The sequence below is a fragment of the Neltuma alba genome, unplaced genomic scaffold (genome assembly GCF_004799145.2).
Source record: "Neltuma alba isolate B1F8T4 unplaced genomic scaffold, ASM479914v2 tig00011997_pilon, whole genome shotgun sequence".
Classification (NCBI taxonomy): domain Eukaryota; kingdom Viridiplantae; phylum Streptophyta; class Magnoliopsida; order Fabales; family Fabaceae; genus Neltuma; species Neltuma alba.
Window position 1 is genome coordinate 1 of NW_021636570.1, and position 18,752 is coordinate 18,752.

General features: G+C 36.5%; 2 protein-coding genes and 1 pseudogene across 2 annotated transcripts; all 3 read left to right on the forward strand.

The window, feature by feature from the left end:
- The first annotated feature begins 490 nt into the window (after window positions 1-490).
- Window positions 491-3,244, forward strand: LOC114720769 (receptor-like cytosolic serine/threonine-protein kinase RBK2). Its single transcript, XM_028906464.1, has 8 exons — window positions 491-500; window positions 708-1,518; window positions 1,614-1,865; window positions 1,946-2,100; window positions 2,189-2,268; window positions 2,360-2,495; window positions 2,580-2,729; window positions 2,832-3,244. The coding sequence occupies exons 2-8, from the start codon at window positions 1,059-1,061 to the stop codon at window positions 2,937-2,939; spliced, it is 1,341 nt and encodes a 446-aa protein (XP_028762297.1). The 5' UTR covers window positions 491-500; window positions 708-1,058; the 3' UTR covers window positions 2,940-3,244.
- A 1,523-nt stretch (window positions 3,245-4,767) lies between these two features.
- LOC114720765 (autophagy-related protein 18g-like) lies at window positions 4,768-11,065 on the forward strand (annotated as a pseudogene).
- A 2,667-nt stretch (window positions 11,066-13,732) lies between these two features.
- LOC114720741 (histidine-containing phosphotransfer protein 1) lies at window positions 13,733-16,835 on the forward strand. Its single transcript, XM_028906425.1, has 6 exons — window positions 13,733-13,957; window positions 14,281-14,411; window positions 14,520-14,588; window positions 15,009-15,080; window positions 16,330-16,402; window positions 16,486-16,835. The coding sequence occupies exons 1-6, from the start codon at window positions 13,892-13,894 to the stop codon at window positions 16,534-16,536; spliced, it is 462 nt and encodes a 153-aa protein (XP_028762258.1). The 5' UTR covers window positions 13,733-13,891; the 3' UTR covers window positions 16,537-16,835.
- The last annotated feature ends 1,917 nt before the right edge of the window (window positions 16,836-18,752 follow it).

Sequence of the window (18,752 nt, forward strand, 5' to 3'; positions counted from 1 at the left end):
CTCCCTCTCATATTTGATTATGATTAAAGAAGTATCATTGTATCAATAGGAGTGATTTGAGAAAATTAACAGATATAAGAACTAAGTTTTGTATTAGAAAACCAAAATTAACTCCATAATTAGATCTATATTAAAGATCGGAAGATTATATCATAGGATTTTATAATATTAAATTTAAGAAAAACATGTCCTAAGATGTAATTTTACCTTGCAATCTTGAAAACGTTCTGAGAGACCGGTCCGGTGTTTCGTCGTCCTGCCTTGAAACGGCACAATTGTCAGCTTAAATGACAAAATTCACGTGCCGTAGCGAAGGGGAGACCACAGACAGAAGCAGAGCCGTCTCTGACCAAGGAGGATGCCCTGCCCGAATAAAGCCATCTTCGCCCCCTCTCTAGTCTTCTTCTACATTCCAAATTATTAATCATATCTTTCCTCCTGGTTTAGAAAAAAGAAGGGAAAAAAAAATCATATCTTTCCCTTTTCTGCTTTTCTTACTTGTTACGTCCATCCATGTTAATCTTCAATTACATCTCCATCTCCAACACATCTGAAGTCCATATTCTTTTTTTTAATTACGTAATTAAATATTGTGATTGAAATATATTGAAAACGTATGTGTTCCTTGTTTGTTGAAGCGGAAAGGTTAAGTAAGCAGCCTCTGCCTTAGCCTGTGATGTCTGCGTCTGCCCACTCAACTGTCTCAGAGCCTTCCTTCCTCTCTTTCTCTGTCCCAAATCTATACGCGAACATATTCATTTTCTCCTGTCTTCTGTTCTTGTCCTTCTCTTTAATGAATTTCTATTGTCTCTCTGAATCGCCTTCAGCTTTTCTGTTCTACCAGTTTTACTCTGTTTTGTGATGCTTTGTCTGCAATCCTCTGTGCCGTGTCATCTTCAAAACCCGGTGTCCCCTGTTTTCTTGTTCAGTAAACTTTAAGAACGTTTCTTAGATTTAGCTAATTTCTGTGGTTATCTATATTGTCATACAAAGTCTTATATTGTATCCTCTGGATTGCTTTTAATACCTCATCATGTTCAATATCTGGCTCAAACTGCATGAATACTTGTCATAAATTTGGAGGAAGAACCCGAAAATTTTTTGCCATTTCCCTTTGTGCAAGAAGGTGGAGGTGCGTGGGTCTGGAATTGCGGTCTGGAGAAATGAAGGAGAAGGCAGATTCCCCAGTTGGGGTTCTTGAGGACTATTTTAGGAGCTCAGAATCAGACACAAGTTCTCCCAAGGAACCCACCATAGATTCTGAGGCTCAAGATAAGTCAAAATTTGCTTCCAAATGGCGTGGATTTCTCCAAAATCTGACGAACAGGTCTAAAAAACCTGCGCCCACCATGCATCCTCCTCTCAGCGTCCTCAAGCTGTCTAAGAGAATGAGCAGAAGCATGAGAGAGACTATATTTCCAAGTTCCCGCTTAGGTGCAGATTCGTCTCTCCACAATTCACCATGGAAGATCTTCACTCATAAGGAAATTCTGCTTGCAACCAGTTCCTTCAGTCAAGGCATGTACTGATGGGGTTTTAAAATTTGATTTTCTCACTGAGAAATGTTCATCTTCTTGTGTGTGAAAAAAAACTTACCTCTGTTTTGGTTGCAGAAAACCTTATTGGGAAAGGTGGGTACGCTGAAGTCTACAAAGGGTGCTTGCCAAATGGTCAGCTAGTAGCAATTAAGAAGCTGACACGTGGATCCCAAGATGAGATTATTGGTGACTTCTTATCAGAACTCGGCATAATGGCACATGTTAATCATCCCAATACTGCAAAGCTAGTAGGCTATGGCGTTGAAGGAGGCATGCACCTTGTTCTTGAATTATCAGAAAAAGGAAGCTTAGCTTCTGTGCTTCACGGTATATGCTAAAAATTTTCCTTCCACAAATGTTGTTCTGTTTTGATCAAAACTTCTAATTCTGTCGTTCTCTGGTATTAGGCTCCAAGGAAAACCTTCCATGGTGTATTAGGTATAGCATTGCTTTAGGAACAGCCAAGGGTATATTATATCTCCACGAGGGATGTCAAAGAAGAATTATCCACAGAGATATAAAGGCAGCAAATATCTTACTCACAGAGGATTACGAGCCACAGGTTTGATTTTGCCTTCTCTGCTTGCAAGTTCAATTCCATAAACAATACAGTAAGGACTAGATTGAAATGTTGTGAAGTTTATTTGCAGATTTGTGATTATGGACTAGCAAAATGGCTCCCTGAGAACTGGACTCACCACACCGTTTCAAAGTTCGAAGGAACCTTTGGGTTTGTGACCACCTTAATTTTATCTAGTTTAGATGCTTCTCATTTGGCCATTTCTAGCTCTCCTCACACCCTTTTTTTCCCAATGTAACAGTTATCTTGCTCCTGAGTACTTGCTTCATGGCATAGTAGACGAGAAAACAGATGTATTTGCTTTTGGTGTTCTGTTACTGGAACTGGTCACTGGCAGGCGAGCCCTTGATTATTCACAGCAAAGCCTTGTCTTGTGGGTATGAATGTCCCTTTTGAAAAGGAGTCTTTAACAAAAGCTTATTTGGGGATGTCTCTTAGTTTGCGTGCAATGAATTTTGCAGGCAAAACCATTGTTGAAAAAGAACAGAATCAGGGAGTTGGTTGATCCATCGCTAGGTGATGCGTTCGATTGTCGGCAGATGAATCTCGTCCTATTGGTCGCTTCTTTGTGTATACACCGGTCTTCGATTCGCAGACCCACCATGAGACAGGTACGTTTCCCTTTTTGCTTCTTACGTAGTCTATGTATATAAATGTTGACTTATAAGGAGGTTCATCATTGAAGAACACAGATGTTTGGATTTGTGGTGCAGATTGTGCAGCTTCTGAGTGGCAATCTGAGCTGCTTCAAGAGCATGAAGAAAAGTCGACTGCCATTTTTCCGAAAGCTATTCCAAGAAGAGCTTCTTGACCCTGAATAATGCGGAAGAGCCAGAAATTTCATGGGTCCTTTTGTTTTTTCCCACCGCAGAAAACGGTCCCTGTTTTTCTGGGAAAAAATCTTACCGCACTGATGCGGTTTGAAAATCCTGCTCAAAGATACAGTTTGAGAAGTTGCCTCGTCAAGCATTTTCTCTTGCTCGGTACGTGAAGCATAAGGAAAGCAAGCTTTTTATTAGTCTTAGTTCGTGGGACAAATTTTTGTAGAGTTCAGAGGAAGGATGTTTGAGATTTTTTTTTAATCTTTTTTTGAACTCTACAGCAATTTTATGATGATTTTTTTTTTAAAAAAATAGATCCATCTCACATCATATGTATATATTTAGACTTTTTTTTTCCATAGAAGAGATAAAATATTAAGTTATTTAAGGAAAAAACTTCATTCCACTCTTGGTTCCTTAATTCTCTCCCTTCTTTTTCTTTGTACGCGGAGTTTGGATGGGAAATTCCAGGATTTAGGATGAAGATAAATATGCTTGGAGGATGGCCGCACACTTGATTAAAGAAGTTAAGAAGTTAAAGGCTTTATTTGGAGAAAAAGGCCAAAAAAAAGGCTTTGGGGTTGAGTTAAAGGCAACCACGGGTGCTTAGTTTTTTTGATGCTGCGCTTAACAACCTTTTGGTTTATGACAGTTAAATGAGGCGCATAATGATGGCAAACAGTTCTATAACATATTGAAGAATCTGTACAGTGACTCTAGTTTCTTCCTTCATCCCATCACAAAATAAATATTGCCAAAGTCAAAGCCATATTCCCACCAGAATATACTATCAATACCACCTATAATCCATGTGTTTAATGGTAACAACTGCACCTCTCACCTATAAGGGAGAGGTTTAATTTCTTGTTACGACCCTTGGAGAGGCATTTTACACCTACATCAGGAATATCTTACACCCATTCACATTTATTACTATCTTTGTGACTTGGGAAAAAAAAAAGAGAGAAGGTAGATCCTACATTATTTTTTCTTTTGCCAACGAAGAAGCTATATTAAGGCAACAAAGTCTTACAAAGTTCGACGAGTAGGGGGGGAAAAACCAAAATAGCAAGGAAATAAAACAAAAATCAGCAACAATATAGTTAACCAGCATTCCAAACAAAATTAGTAGCTTTCTTGTCCAAAATTCATTCGAGACAGTCGAAGGTCTCCGCGCCTAATCGACCGGCCACAACTCACAAAGTGAAGCTTTAGCTGTCCAATCCACAATCAAGTTATTTTCCGTGGCATCAAGTTATTGTCTAATTGGCCAATCTTAAATGCCTTAGGGGTTGGGATTTTAGATCTCTAGCATGTGGAGGCCTCTGTATTCTGGGTCTACCTATTTTCTAATTTTTTTTTTATTTTACTCGCATCATTTGAATTAATCTCAAATGGCTAGATACAATTTTCTTACTCTTTAAAATATTAGAATTAAATTAATAAATAAAATTAATTTAAAGTCAGAGTTTAAATAAGCACATTTTAAAATTATCTTATCATCAACAAAAAAAAATAACTTTTTATAATTTATATGTATTTTAATATAAAAATACAACCGTTTTAACTTAATGATATATCATATATTTTTTTTTATGGTGGTATCAAAAAGAAATTTTTATCAACTATTGTATAAAATTTTCCCACTAACAAATTTATAAATTTTGTTAGCTGCAAACTGAAAATTTGAAATGACGAATGTTTTAAGTTTTGAAGCAGTAAATATCGAGATCGAGCGGATCTGTATCCCAGTATCTACAAGGCCCAATCCGTTCGTTTTATTTACCACGATCAAAACAGTACAAAGCAAAAGGAAACGAGGAAGAGAGAAAAGGGAGGAGGGAGGGAGGAGAAAAATTGGAAATTACTGGCAGAGGAGTCTAACAGCTGCAGTGATGGAAGAGAAAGCGAAAGCAGCTATAGTAGTAGCAAAGCGTTGATATAATCTGAGCGATACACAGAGGTTTCGAACTTTCTCATCACCTTCGGGTCAAACCCAGCGAACAAGCAAGCTCATCCACCTCCATATTCTGCTCTGATCGTCCTCCCATCGAATGAAATATCCGGTCTTCTCTGATCGGAAATGTTTCTTGTCGGTGGAGGCGGTGATGGTGCCGGCAGCGCCGCACCTCGAGGAGCTAGAACCTTGTGCGAAAACCACTAGTTTTGCTCTGTCGCTGCCGGTAAGTTGAAGCCGCGGAATCATCATGAAGAAAGGGAAGGGGAAGAACAACGGCTTGTTGCCGAATTCATTGAGGATTATCTCTTCCTGCCTCAAGACTGTGTCTACGAATGCTGGCAACGTTGCTTCCACAGTACGCTCTGCTGGCGCCTCTGTTGCTGCTTCCATCTCGTCTCCTTCTGAGGATCACAAGGATCAGGTACTTCTCCGTTTTCGGAATTTTTGTTTTACAGTCGCTCTAAAGAACAGATGAAATTACTTAAGTGCTTTATACCCTGTTGTCTGACATCGAGTTCGCGTTTTTGGAAGAATCCGAGAGAGCGGGAAAGATTGCCTCGTCAATTTGAAATTATGGGCGGTGGTGATTAATGTGATCGTTCGGAATAAATTCATGTAGTGGTTCTTATTCTACAATTATATTAATAAGTCCTACTGTTGCATACTTTATTATCATTGGCGTTTAAAACTGTAATGATTCTTGTCTTTATTGGATTAATCACTGGGAACACGAAGGACTTAATCACGGATGCGAGTCCAATATTTTTTCTTTAATCAACAGTTGACGCGGAAGGAATATCAATGTCCCAGTGAGTTAGGTCTAAAATTACGCATACATTAGTTTACAACTGAAGATATCAGCGACCATTATATACTCGCTCAAGCTTTTGCTTAATTTAAGCTCATATAAAGTTCGCTTAAGTTATTTTTTCCAATACGCATGCATTAGACACTACCAACATATCATAAAAGATGCATGGTCGAACTTTATAGTGATTGAATAGGAGAAATTTATGGGTCACTCTTCACTTTGCGGGACATATTTTCACCTATGTATTCTACTGCAGGAAAACATTTTGAGTCTGTTTACTAACTAGCTTAGCAGGAATGTATTCAGAACCCGTGAGCTATCATAGGGAATAATCATGTTAATTTGAATAACTTCCTGCCAACTGCCTACAAGGTAACAAATAAACTGTACCAAGGTTCCGTACTTATATTTATTTCAGACGCTTGAATGTGAACAGACATGATAGTTGATATCAACTCAAATAGCTAAACTTATTTTAGTTTCAATGATTGTTTTACTAGCTTTGACTTGGTAAATCCACAAATGGAGTTATAAAAAACTTTTATCATTTAGCTCATACGCAGGTTGAGTGGTTTTGCAATATTTCTGTTAAGTGTTCTTGTTATGATAAACTTTCTGTCTTCCCGAGATCTCTTGCAATTTAAATTCATCAGCTCCTGTATCCACAATCTTTCCCTGTAATTATAATTTTTCCTTTACTTATTTGCCAACAGGTAACATGGGCTGGTTTTGATAAGCTGGAGCTTGAGCAGTCTATCTTTAAGCGCGTTCTCTTGCTTGGTTATCTGAATGGGTTTCAAGTTCTTGACGTGGAGGATGCATCTAGCTTCAGTGAACTGGTCTCAAAGCGTGATGGTCCTGTTTCTTTCTTACAGATGCAACCTTTCCCTGTAGGGATTGATGGTCAGGAAGGATTTAGAAAATCACATCCCTTACTGCTGGTTGTTGCTGGTGACGACTCCAGCATTAGCAGCCAGAACCGCACCCATTTGGGTGGTTTGGGAGGAGATGGTAATTTGGAGACTCAATCTGGGAACTGTGTCAGCTCTGCAACAGCTGTTCGGTTCTACTCCCTAAAGTCTCATACTTATGTCCATATTTTGAGATTTCGGTCCATAGTCTGTATGATCAGATGCAGTTCTCGCATAGTAGCTGTTGGTCTTGCTACACAAGTATGCTGTGGTTTCTCCAATTCCTTTTGAGATTATTTAACTTGTTTTACTGAATTAATTACTTGCTGTATCACATTTCTGTCAAATAAAAGATGATGGGGTTTATTTGACTCAGTTAATTTGTATTAGATATACCGTGATTGATATACTTTCTCTAACTCATGGCAGGTATATTGTTTTGATGCATTGACTCTTGAGAATAGATTCAGCGTGCTCACCTATCCTGTTCCTCAGCTAGCAGGACAAGGAACACCAAGTGTTAATGTTGGTTACGGTCCACTGGCTGTGGGTCCAAGGTGGTTAGCATATGCTTCTAACAATCCACTGCCCTTAAACGTAGGCCGCCTGAGCCCACAAAACCTGAGTCCTTCTCCAGGGGCTAGTCCATCAACATCTCCCGGCAGTGGTAGCTTGGTTGCTCGTTATGCAATGGAATCTGGCAAACATCTGGCTTCTGGATTAATCAAATACTGTCAAGAGCTGCTTCCTGATGGTTCTAGTTCTCCAGTGCCTTCAAACTCAGGCTGGAAAGTTGGTAGGGTTGCAGGAATGGACATGGATAATGCAGGAATGGTTGGTATTATTTCATGATGGTTGAGCTATTTAAAAATTGGAAATTTATGAGCATTTGATGAGAATGATCGTTTACTTGGTTCTTATTGCTGATTGCAGGTTGTTGTAAAGGACTTCGTATCAAGAGCCATCATTTCACAATTTAAGGCTCACACTAGTCCTATATCTGCACTATGTTTTGATCCCAGTGGGACTCTTCTGGTCAGTGCGTCAGTCTATGGGAATAACATCAACATCTTCCGGATAATGCCATCATGCACACGCAAGGGACCAGGTGTTCCAAGCTATGACTGGAGCTCCTCTCACGTGCATCTTTATAAACTTCATCGTGGGATAACATCAGCTGTTAGTATATTGTAGTTTTGATATGTGTGTTTGCTTGTCAAGTTTGACCTTGTCCTATGGCCTGTGTTCACACCCTTTTGATGTGCGTCTTTATTCTTCATTTGACAGATGATCCAGGACATATGTTTTAGTCATTTTAGCCAATGGATTGCCATTGTTTCATCCAAGGGGACTTGTCATCTTTTTGTTTTGTCTCCGTTTGGAGGTGGTACTGGTTTCCGAATTATTAATTCTCAGGGAGAAGAACCCTCCCTGCTTCCAGTTTTATCACTACCTTGGTGGTCCACATCATATTCCATGTCTGATCAGCAATCTTTGCCTCCTCCAGCACCTGCTGCCCTTTCTGTAGTGTGCCGCATAAAATATAGCAGTTTTGGATGGCTTAATACAGTACATGGTTCTGCTAATGTGACAGGAAAAGTTTTTGTGCCCTCCGGTGCTCTTGCTGCTGTCTTTCATAATTCGTTATCTCACTCACAGCAGCATGCCAATATGAAGGCAAAGCCCCTTGAGCATCTGTTGGTCTACACACCATCTGGTCATGTTGTTCAACATGAACTCCTGCCTTCTGTTGGCCCAGAACCTAGTGATAGTGGTTCAATAACCCAGTCAGCTTCACTCATGCACATTCAAGATGATGAGTTCAGAGTAAAAGTTGAGCCTATTCAGTGGTGGGATGTATGTAGACGGTCAGAATGGCCAGAGCGAGGGGATCCTTGTAGCAATACTTTTGATAGACAGGATGGTACTGAGATAGTTCAAGAGAAAACATGCTGTCCTGATAGCAATGGATTGGATTATTTGGATATAAATGACGGTGCTGGGGAAAAAGTGGTAAAGTGCTCCACTGGAAAGGCCCAAGAAAGATCCCAGTGGTATCTATCTAATGCTGAGGTACAGTAAACTTTGGAAGGCTTCCCATATGGCAGAAGTCTAAGGTATCTTTTATGCAAAAGTTTCCATGCTTGTGCGGATTGTTAATTTGGTTGGTTCTGTTAATGATGTTCCTCATTTTAACAGATTTGCTTCTATTCTATGAATTCTTTGAGAACTAGTACTGTTGCTAGTGGAGAGTCTGAAATTGAACAGATCTCTGTCAATGAAGTTGAAGTAAAACGGAAGGAGCTATTGCCTGTTTTTGACCATTTCCATAGCATCAGACCAAGCTGGAACGAGAGGTGATACCCATATTGTTATTCATTCCCAGATTCTGCATCCTGGCATATAGAGTAAATAGGTTAATACAATTGCCCATGACAGTGGCGTACAATTAAGATAACTGCATATTGGTTTCACTTATTTGGCTATCTTGAGGTGCACCTGATATCTATTGATATTTTGTATGGATATCTAAGTTTTATGTGATTCTAGTTTATAGAATTTTGCCTGCAACCATGGAATTTTAAGATTGAACTGAGGATTATTTTGTTTTCTCATATTATAAAGGTTGTTGGCCTTCACTATATCTGCTCTGTTGGTCTCGCCCTTGAAGGAGAGAAATTATCAAGTGTTTCCTCTTTTCCTACGCTGAATGTTAGTATCAAAGTGTGCAATGCAATTCTGCATGCGTTCCTTACGGAGAAAATCAGTTTTATCAGATGTTGCTAGGTTTCTAAGGTCATCAATGTGTTGAGCATCTGCTCCTCACAGTGACACTATGATATGTTGATTTGGATTACCTTGATCACTTAGATGTAATGTCTTGCACAATGCATATAGTATTATCCAGCAACGCTATATAGTCAATATTTTGTTGTTTTACTCAGAGGTTTTACTGGGGAAAGATCTTCAAGCTCTTCATCTTCGGTTTCTCATCAAGCTGAAGACAAGACATCTGCTGAAGTGACGGTTATTTGTCACTCAAAGCCAGCGTCACTCAGTTCTACAGAAAGCTCTGATGGGGGTAAGATATTATTCCACGTAAAGTTACTTAACCAGCTTTTTTTAGTTTCATAAATTGTGGAGAAAGAGGGAAGCAATCATTGAGGTCCTGTCAGAGACTCAGCGGAGGAATATTGGTGCCCATTACAAATCATTGCATTTTGGTAATTTTTTGCATTGCCTGCATCTGCTGCATGTAGAAAATCCTTCCCCAATATTATGCAAATCTGTTTTACTTCTAAATCCTGCTCCTAAGTATTTCTGTAAATTTTTTTTTAATATCTAATGGTGATGGTATTGTTGTCCTTTTTGTACCTTTAGGTTCATCAAGAAGAACTGAAAATTTTCTTGACCTGGATCAAGTTGCATCCAGTTGTCAGATGCTTAATGAGATCTACTTGGAACGGATGGGGACAATCATTGTTGAGCCTCCTCTGCAGAACCATACGTTGCCAGAAAATTTTTCTTTCCTTTCCGGAGGTTCGAAGCATGTTGATGCTCATGCTGACCATAGCATCCAAAGCAGTTTGTTATTTCAGGGGAATGGGGTAACACCGGGAATGCAAGAAAATGCAGGTGTTGGGATCAATGACGGCTCAGTGCCAGTACCAGACCAAGATGCTCCCATGGGAAAACCTCCAGGGGTGCCATCAATAATGCATGGCAAAGGAGTTGTGGGTCAACCTTTCCAGGATGACCACTGCAAGACATTGGAGCATCATGGAAGTGACTCATTGACTGAAGGTGTAACTGATGATGTTGATGGCAGCAGTGGCCGGCATGAAATGGAGCAACCAGGGGAGGATGGAGAAGATGGGGAAATGCTTGGTGGCATATTTGCCTTTTCCGAGGAAGGTAAAATCTTAGACAGCGGCTGCAATTGCAGCTATTTTGTAACCCTTTTTGCTATTATACCCCATGCAGCTATAATATGGTCATCTATTGTTAATCGACTCATGAGTTTAATCATTTTTTAGGTTGATCTTCACGTTTGAGGAGGGTCATTTATGGCATCAACGAAGTCGTGAATAAGAAATTGCATATGGCTGCAATTAAGGTTTATTTGCTGCTCAATTGTGTGATCTCTCTCTCTTTCTGTCACCCTGTACATTCTGTAGATGGGAATTCAAGTATTCATGTTTTGCTGGTTCGGTTGCTATGGTCTATCTGGAAGGCTGAGTGAATGTATCTCGAATGCACATTCCTCTGCTGATCATTTTATCTAAGATTGCCTGTATATAGGAGCAGGGCATGGAGTTCCCTCCACGTTGTATAACTTTTTTTTTTAAAAACATAATTATTATTGAATTGGCCAGGAGTCGGGCCAAAATGATGTTGTAAAGGATCAGTTAATATTGTTTTCATGGATGCCTTCTTCTCCCCATTCATTGTGTTGGTGTGGTGTTTGATTGGATCCTTCAGGCAAATCCTTGTGCTGGCAGGCAGACAGAGAATGGAGAGAAATTGAATGTAGAACTCGTTCACTCATTACCGACGTCTTAGGCTATGTTTGGAACTTGGACAAGGGCAGGAAATGAAATAGTCAATTTGAGGTAAATTTGAGTGTTGGAACGTTTCTTTTTAGAAGATAGTATAACATGGCAAAAGAGGGGGCTCTAAGAAACCAAACAAGCTCTAAATTCCCCAATCAATACGAGGCGTGATTTAAATGGAATGATAGTTTGTTTGGTCCTTTTTACATTTTTATTTTTCTTTGACTAAGTGATGGGTCGGTCGGTCTGTCTGTTTGTTTGGTGCAGTCTAAATGGATGCTTGTCCAAAAGCCCTAGTATGTGATGCAACATCCTCTGAAGAGATATCTAAACACACTATGTGTAATTAGTTTATCATTATTACAGTTAGGTGGGTTGATTACAATTATGCCATCTTTGGCTGATGATGCATTAAAATTATATTTTGATTATAAGAGTAATGCTAATTCTTTTATAAGTCTAATTTTATTGGAACAGCACTGTCTTTCCATATCACTCCTTTCTTGTTCGAGGATTATTACTCATTTAGCAAAAGTATACTACTAAAATTAGTGTTCAAAATGCGGAATTGTATCATCTACATTTTTGTTTTTCTGGCAAAAAAATTATTTTTATTTTTTAAATGTTTGTGTCACTGTCTTCTCTTACCATGTTACTGATTTTAATATATTTTTATTGAGGACTACAAACTAGATCTTATATCTTATATTAAGAATATGAATAATACTATTATTGTAGGAAAGAACCAGATTGATGTTTTCTTTCAATAATTTAACAAAAAAAGTTACATGTTTCTTTATACATTTTTTTAATTAGAGAGACTAATGTATAAGCGTAGGATTTTTTTAAAAAAATGGTTGAACTATTTATTATATGTGAATATAAATTTTATTATATATATTAATATTAAAAGTATTTTGATGGTTTTGGTGATCGGATGCATTTTTCTCTTTTCCCTCTGGTCCTAGTTATAAACTTGAAATTTGAAAAGGAATGTGGTTCATTTTATAAGCTTTGATTTGTATTTGTTTTAATATTTAATGTATTTTTTTAATATTTTTCTTAATTATTTCTCTCTTATCATATTTTTTTCACGTATTTTCTTTCATTATTTTTCTCATTTATTATAAATATATATTTGTAAACAAAAGTGTATTTTTAATCCATTTATTATTTTTAACTAATTATTTATTATCAGTAAATTAGTTATTTGAAAGTTATAATAAGAACTGGAGGGTGTATTTCGTAACAAGAATTCAACCTATTAAATTAAATTGATTTATATTTAAGAATAGTAGTTATTGATTGCGCATGAATTTTGAGAATAGACCAGCTTCACCTTCATCTCCCGAACTTATAAAAGAAGAAAGAGTAGGATTTCAATTGTTCAAACTCCAGACGCGTTTAGTCAACGCCGATCTTAATTGTGGTAGACCAAGTCATTAGTTGCCACATTTTTCAAGAGATGGAAAATTCCAGAAACATACTCATGAATGGAAAATACAACCAAGGACATCATAATAAGGAATCTAATTAATTATAAATTGAAAAGGGTAGTGACAGGATTTAAAAACAAAAGCTTTTCTTTCTGCATCAGACAGATCACACATCACCAGGAAAATCTGAGCATGTGCCGTTGCACTAGAGAGCTAGGCACTAAACAAGAATAAACATTTGGGAACGACATAAACCAAACAGAAAAAAAAGATGTTTTTTGCAGTAGATAAATCACATATTACCAGGAAAATCTGAACGTGTGTATTTCCACTAGTGAGGGAGGCACTAAACAAAGAATAAACATTTTGGAACAACGTAACCCCAGAATTGTGTGTTTCATGAGCAGCTGACTAGTGGTTGTAGTTGAAAGCCGTGTATGAGTCGACAAACACATGTGGCTCCCTAGCTGTCTGCTCTTATTGGTCCCTTCAGATTTTATTCGATAATGGATCACTTAAACCGGCAGCTCCACCCAAATCCATTTTTTGGCCAGCAAAATCAATGATTTTACCTCTTTGCTCTTTCTTACTATATCCTGTTTCTGTTTTTTTTTTTGGTCAGAAATATATCCTGTTTCTGTTTAAATAAATTTATTTAAATAAATGATAAATGACAAACTTTATTCTAGCACCAATCTGTACTATCTATTTTTGTTTGCTTTCCAAAATTTGCAGGTGAGACGTTCGGGGATCAGCATTTATGTTTTCGTTTTATTGGTTTTGTATCGTGTTGCTATCATTTAACGAGGTCTGTGTTTTAAAAGGAATTCGGAGTCATTTTCTGAGTGGGAAAAAACAAAGGAGGCCTTTTTGTTTTTGTAGGTAACGTCTTAATACATTAACGGAGAGACATAACCTGAAGCAGCAAGTCTTGAATTACGCAAGGAAATCCGCCATTTCTGGTAACCCTTTTACCGCCTTTCCCTCTTCCTTCCATAAAATCATCTTTCTCCGGAAAAAAAAAAAGAAAAAGAAAAAGTTTTCCTTCTTATAAAGACAAACGCTGCCACCCTCTTATATATATATATATATATATATATATATATATATCTCGGTGTGTATTAGCGGTTTTTACCAGCAGAGCAGGCTTGTTTATAGAGAGAGAAACGGAGAGAGAGGTTTTGGTTCTATTCAACCACTCTTAATTTGAAGTCAAAATCCAAACTTCAAACCTTTGTTTCCTGAGAGTTTCTGAGATCTGCCATTCGACAACGCGAGGGAATGACCATGGATGTTCTTCAGCTGCAGAGGCAGCTGCGCGAGCTTCAAGCTTCAATGCATCAGGAGGTCGGTTTATTTCTCTTCAATGTCCTGGGACTATGGCTGACTGTTGTCTGAATCTCTGTAATCTTTAAGTTCTGTTGTGTTTCTTCTTCTCTGTGCTCAACGTGAGGATTATATGTATGCTGATACACTGTTCTTTTTTTCCCCCCCTTTCCACCCCCCCGGCGGGTAATTTTGTGTTGTGAAGAAGTATCTGACAAGAGTTCAATTCTTTAACTAGACCTGTAGTATTTGATCCTTGTGATTAATTCAAAACTTTGTTGTGTTATTCTGGGTTTGTTGGGCTTGATTCTGAATGTGGGTGGGTTTTTGTTACATGTGAGAAGGGATTTATCGACGATCAGTTCACACAGCTTCAAAGGCTGCAAGATGACAGCAGTCCTGATTTTGTGAAAGAGGTCGTGACGATGTACTTTGATGATTCTGAAAAACTCATCGACAACATGAAAAAGATTCTGTAAGAATTTTCTCTCCTTTCTTCTTATGGGACTCACTTTCTGGGACTGCTCTTATTACATTTCATGTAATTAAGGAAGATAGTGACTGGGTTCTGTTTCACTTGTAGAACTCAAGCACCTGTTGATTTCAAACAAGTAGATGCACATGTTCATCAATTCAAGGGAAGCAGTGCCAGGTATACATGCGATTATCTGTTATTGCATTCACAAGAACTAGATTGTAAATTTCTTGTGCTGGAAAAGGATTTCTTTTTTTATTTCATTTAAGCGTGGTTTTCAAAATTCGACCTAACTAATCCAAATTATAGTGGAAAACGGTGAACTAGTAATCAGCTCATTGTGAAAAATGACCAGAACCGAACAAATAAAATACCAGTCAAAGGCCGGTATAACCCGTCAAAAACCAGCAAACCAAGTCAAAACGGGACCAGCGACCGGTTTTAAAGAAACCAATTACAAATGAAAGCTAAGATTGGCTTTCAGGATTTGTTAGAAGCCTAGTCCAAGTACTTGCTAACGAGAGAGCATTTTTTAAAATTTTTTAAAAAACCCCAAGTTTATGATTATGTTACTAATTAAGATATATGGCCTAACAGCATTGGAGCTGCGAGAATTAAAAACATCTGCATGAAGTTCAGAAATTGCTGCGAGAATCAGGACCACGAGGGGTGAGTTCTCTTCATTATTTGAACATAAACTTTCTGCTATTCCTTTGGACTTTTGATCATTGGTTGATAACAAAAAGTGTCTTATAAGGTGCAGATGTTATGGGTAGTCAAATCGGTGTGACTTTTCCCTATAATTAATTTCGGGTCGCGGAAAGCATTACGAAGGGAAAATAGGATACTTGTTATGGATTTATGAGGTCCTTTATTCCTTATATTTTTTTATTTTTTATTTTCCCCAACTATAAGGGAGATATTATTCTGATTCTATGAGGATGCTGAGTTTTTACTCCAAGATAAAGATGCTATGACTAAAAGTTATGTTTAAACTTGTCTTCTTTTTTTTGTTTTTTAAAAATAGTTTGTCTCCATATTTAGAGACTGGATTTAGTTGTTTAAAGCTTGGAATATTCTGTTCATTCTCATGCTCCTCTGCTATTATCGTTGCATTTTAAGCAAACTAATGATTTTGTATCATGATATTTTTATTCTTTTTCCATGAATTTCTTTTCCGCCGTTCACAAACAAACTTTAAAGTTTATCTTATCATGGTGATATTTGTCTTATACTTTAGACTCACCGTGACAATTTGTCCCTGGACTGCCTTTTTTAAGGTGAAACTTGAAACTTCCAATGAAATTAATATCAGTTACGCATGTTAAGTATTTCAGATTTGTGAGGGAAAATATTGAACAATTGTTGATACCCTTTAATAAACGACACGGATCCTCTCAGGTTAGATAGCTTATAAAGTCCTTTTGAAGTAAGAGAAAAGTTTAGAAAACAGCCAATGGGGCTTGGGTTTGGTACAAAAAGTTAGTTTCTCATAGCATGGTGAATGTTTCAGTCGGTAGAGGTGCCCACAAAAAGAGGAGACGTTTGTGCAAGCCATTAAAAAAAGTATAAAAAACAGGGGAAGTAGGTGGAAAAAGAAAAATGGAGGTCATAGTTGCACTCTGGTTCTTTTTTGCTTGCCTCAGACAATTTAACTCTAAGAGAACCCAGATTATGCAGCTTCTAGGCTTTTTGGTTATTTCAGTTTGAAGGATATAAATCGGCTGCTGGAGACTGAAGTGAATAATCAGCCAACTCTCTCAGCTAGTTGAAAATTTGTTAATGGCAGGCTTCTCCATCAGCACTTACTTATAGTCATACATGCATGCTATTGATTCACAAGATTCTGAAATCTTGCTAAAGTAGAAGCATGCAAAAATGATACGACAATGACTTGTGTAAACAAATGTTGGTGCAGGTGTTGGAGATTGTTGCAACAATTGCAGAATGAATACAGTTCCCTAAAGGGCCATCTCATGTACTTGTTCAGGGTAAGTGTGTAACTTGTTCAAAGCTATTGGTGGGAATAACATCTGTGATTATTGACATTGTTCACTGTTTTGAATTGCTGCAGCTGGAACAAGAGCTCCGTTCTGCTGGTGGTAAAATCCCCTCACTGGAGTAGATGGGAAAGTGAGAATGATTACCAAAGCCAAAAACATTTGGTGGTACAGATGATCTGTAGGAGTTTTTAAAGGGTTATAAAGTTTACCAACATGGCAGTTTCTGAATGATTTTGTGGAAGGGATAGTGCTGATGTGAATAAAGGATTATTTATATATAGAAGTCCTGGTTCTATATATCCTGTTGTTTAACAGTACACACATGTTTCACTCATTTTGTTGATCTAGTTTATTTGTTTGAATTTTGAACCCTTGTATGAATATTGATTGAAATTTTAGTTAGGATTTTCTGGACTGATAATGACATGTTTCGCACCTAAATTTTAGACTAAACAAGGTTTCTTGTCTGACTTTAGGTTCCTACAATATACTACCTTCGGTTCTAATTATAAGAGCCAGTTGACTAATTTGAGGAGATTAAAGAAGTAAGTTGAGTTAGTTATTTATTCTAAATAGATGTTGTCTTTCCTAAAATATCCTTACTAGTCAAGTGTATTGACTAGAACTATCATTGTTAGAAAGGCTATTTTGAAAAAAAAAAAATGAGAGACAAAAAGGATTGTGGTCTTATATTAAGGACTGGAGGTAGTATGATACACTATCATATTTCTCAAATGCAAGAATTGTAAAAGCAATGCATATGATGTTTTGATGAAATGGTAATACTGGTCCTAATTATAAGACCCGATTGATTTATTTGAGGAGATTAAGGAAGTAAGTTAAGTTGGTTATTTATAATAAATAAGTGTTGTTATTCCTAAAATATCCTTACTAATTAAGTATATTGGCTAAAACTATCATTATTAGAAGGATTATCTTGGAAAAAAATGCATAAATATAAGAAAGAAAATGGATTGGGTCTTATAATTAGGACCAAATAAAAAGTCAAATTGAGTCTTATAATAAGGACCGGAGGAGTACAACGAGTCGACCAGAATTATTGACTTGTTGGGCTCGCCGGCCGATTTGATTCGAACTTACAGACAATTATTAATGTTAATTCGTGACTTATTTTATTGATATGATGCTTTCTTCATGAAGCGAAAAAAATTGTTCGGTCCGCTTTTTGAAAAATAGACAACTCTGCTCTCTAGTTCTTAAAGGGATCGAATTCTAAAATATGAGAACTATTACGGAAAAAGGGATAAAAATATGGAGTATTTTTTGTTCTTTAACTTTATATAAAATTTTATTTTGATTCCTTAAGATTGTGTATTTTTAGTGTCATAATCATAAAACCGTTAAAAAATAATAACATTGAGATACTAAAGATTAATAAAATATTGTTAAATGTTAACATAAACAATTATAATTATTACAACTAATAATTTTGGGATAAAAGAAGTAATAATATTCTTTTTTAAAGTTAAGAAATGAAATTGAAACTTTATATTAAGTTAAAAGGTTAAATATCTATTTTTACTAAAAAAAAATGTGGAACTTACACGTATAATTAGCTCTGTCCCTCTAGTATGTATTACTTGAATAAATATGGATTTATGTATCTTTTCACATGATAATATGAAGTTAATTTTTCGCAGAGATATATTACCTCCATTTCTTAATATAAAAATTAGTTAACTAATTTGAGTAGATTAAAAAAATAGTTAAGTTAGGTATTTGTAATAAATATGTGTTGTATTTTTCAAAATTTTTTTACTAATCATGTCTATTAGTTAAAACTATCATTTGATAAAACCATTAACATATACAACTACTACAAGGACTATCTTGGAAAATAATAGATAAACATCAAAGACAAAATAAATTTGGGTCTTATATTTTAAACCACATTAAATGTCAAATAAGTTCTTATATTAAGAACAGAATGTAGTATAAATTTAGAAAAAAGTGTCGATCTAATAAGGAAGAGAGAATCTTAGAGTTAGTGAACACATTAAGGGTCTGTTTGGATTGACAGTGAAAAAAGTAGTTTGTTTTCAATCTGATTTTTAAAAAAGTAAGATTAGGTAAAAGTTAAATTGGGTAAGGTGAATTGTGTTTAGATTAAAGTTTAAAAAGTTAGTTTGTAAAAGTTATATTGGTAAAAGATTGTTTGGATTATGATTGAATAAAAGTAAGTCTGTTTACAAAATTACCAAAATAAGTATAAGTTTTAATAAATAATAAAACATGATAAAAAAATAAATTTACATAATACAATGAATTTCAATTAATTTAATATGAAGAAGTAAAATTTAATGAGTGAATTAGCTCA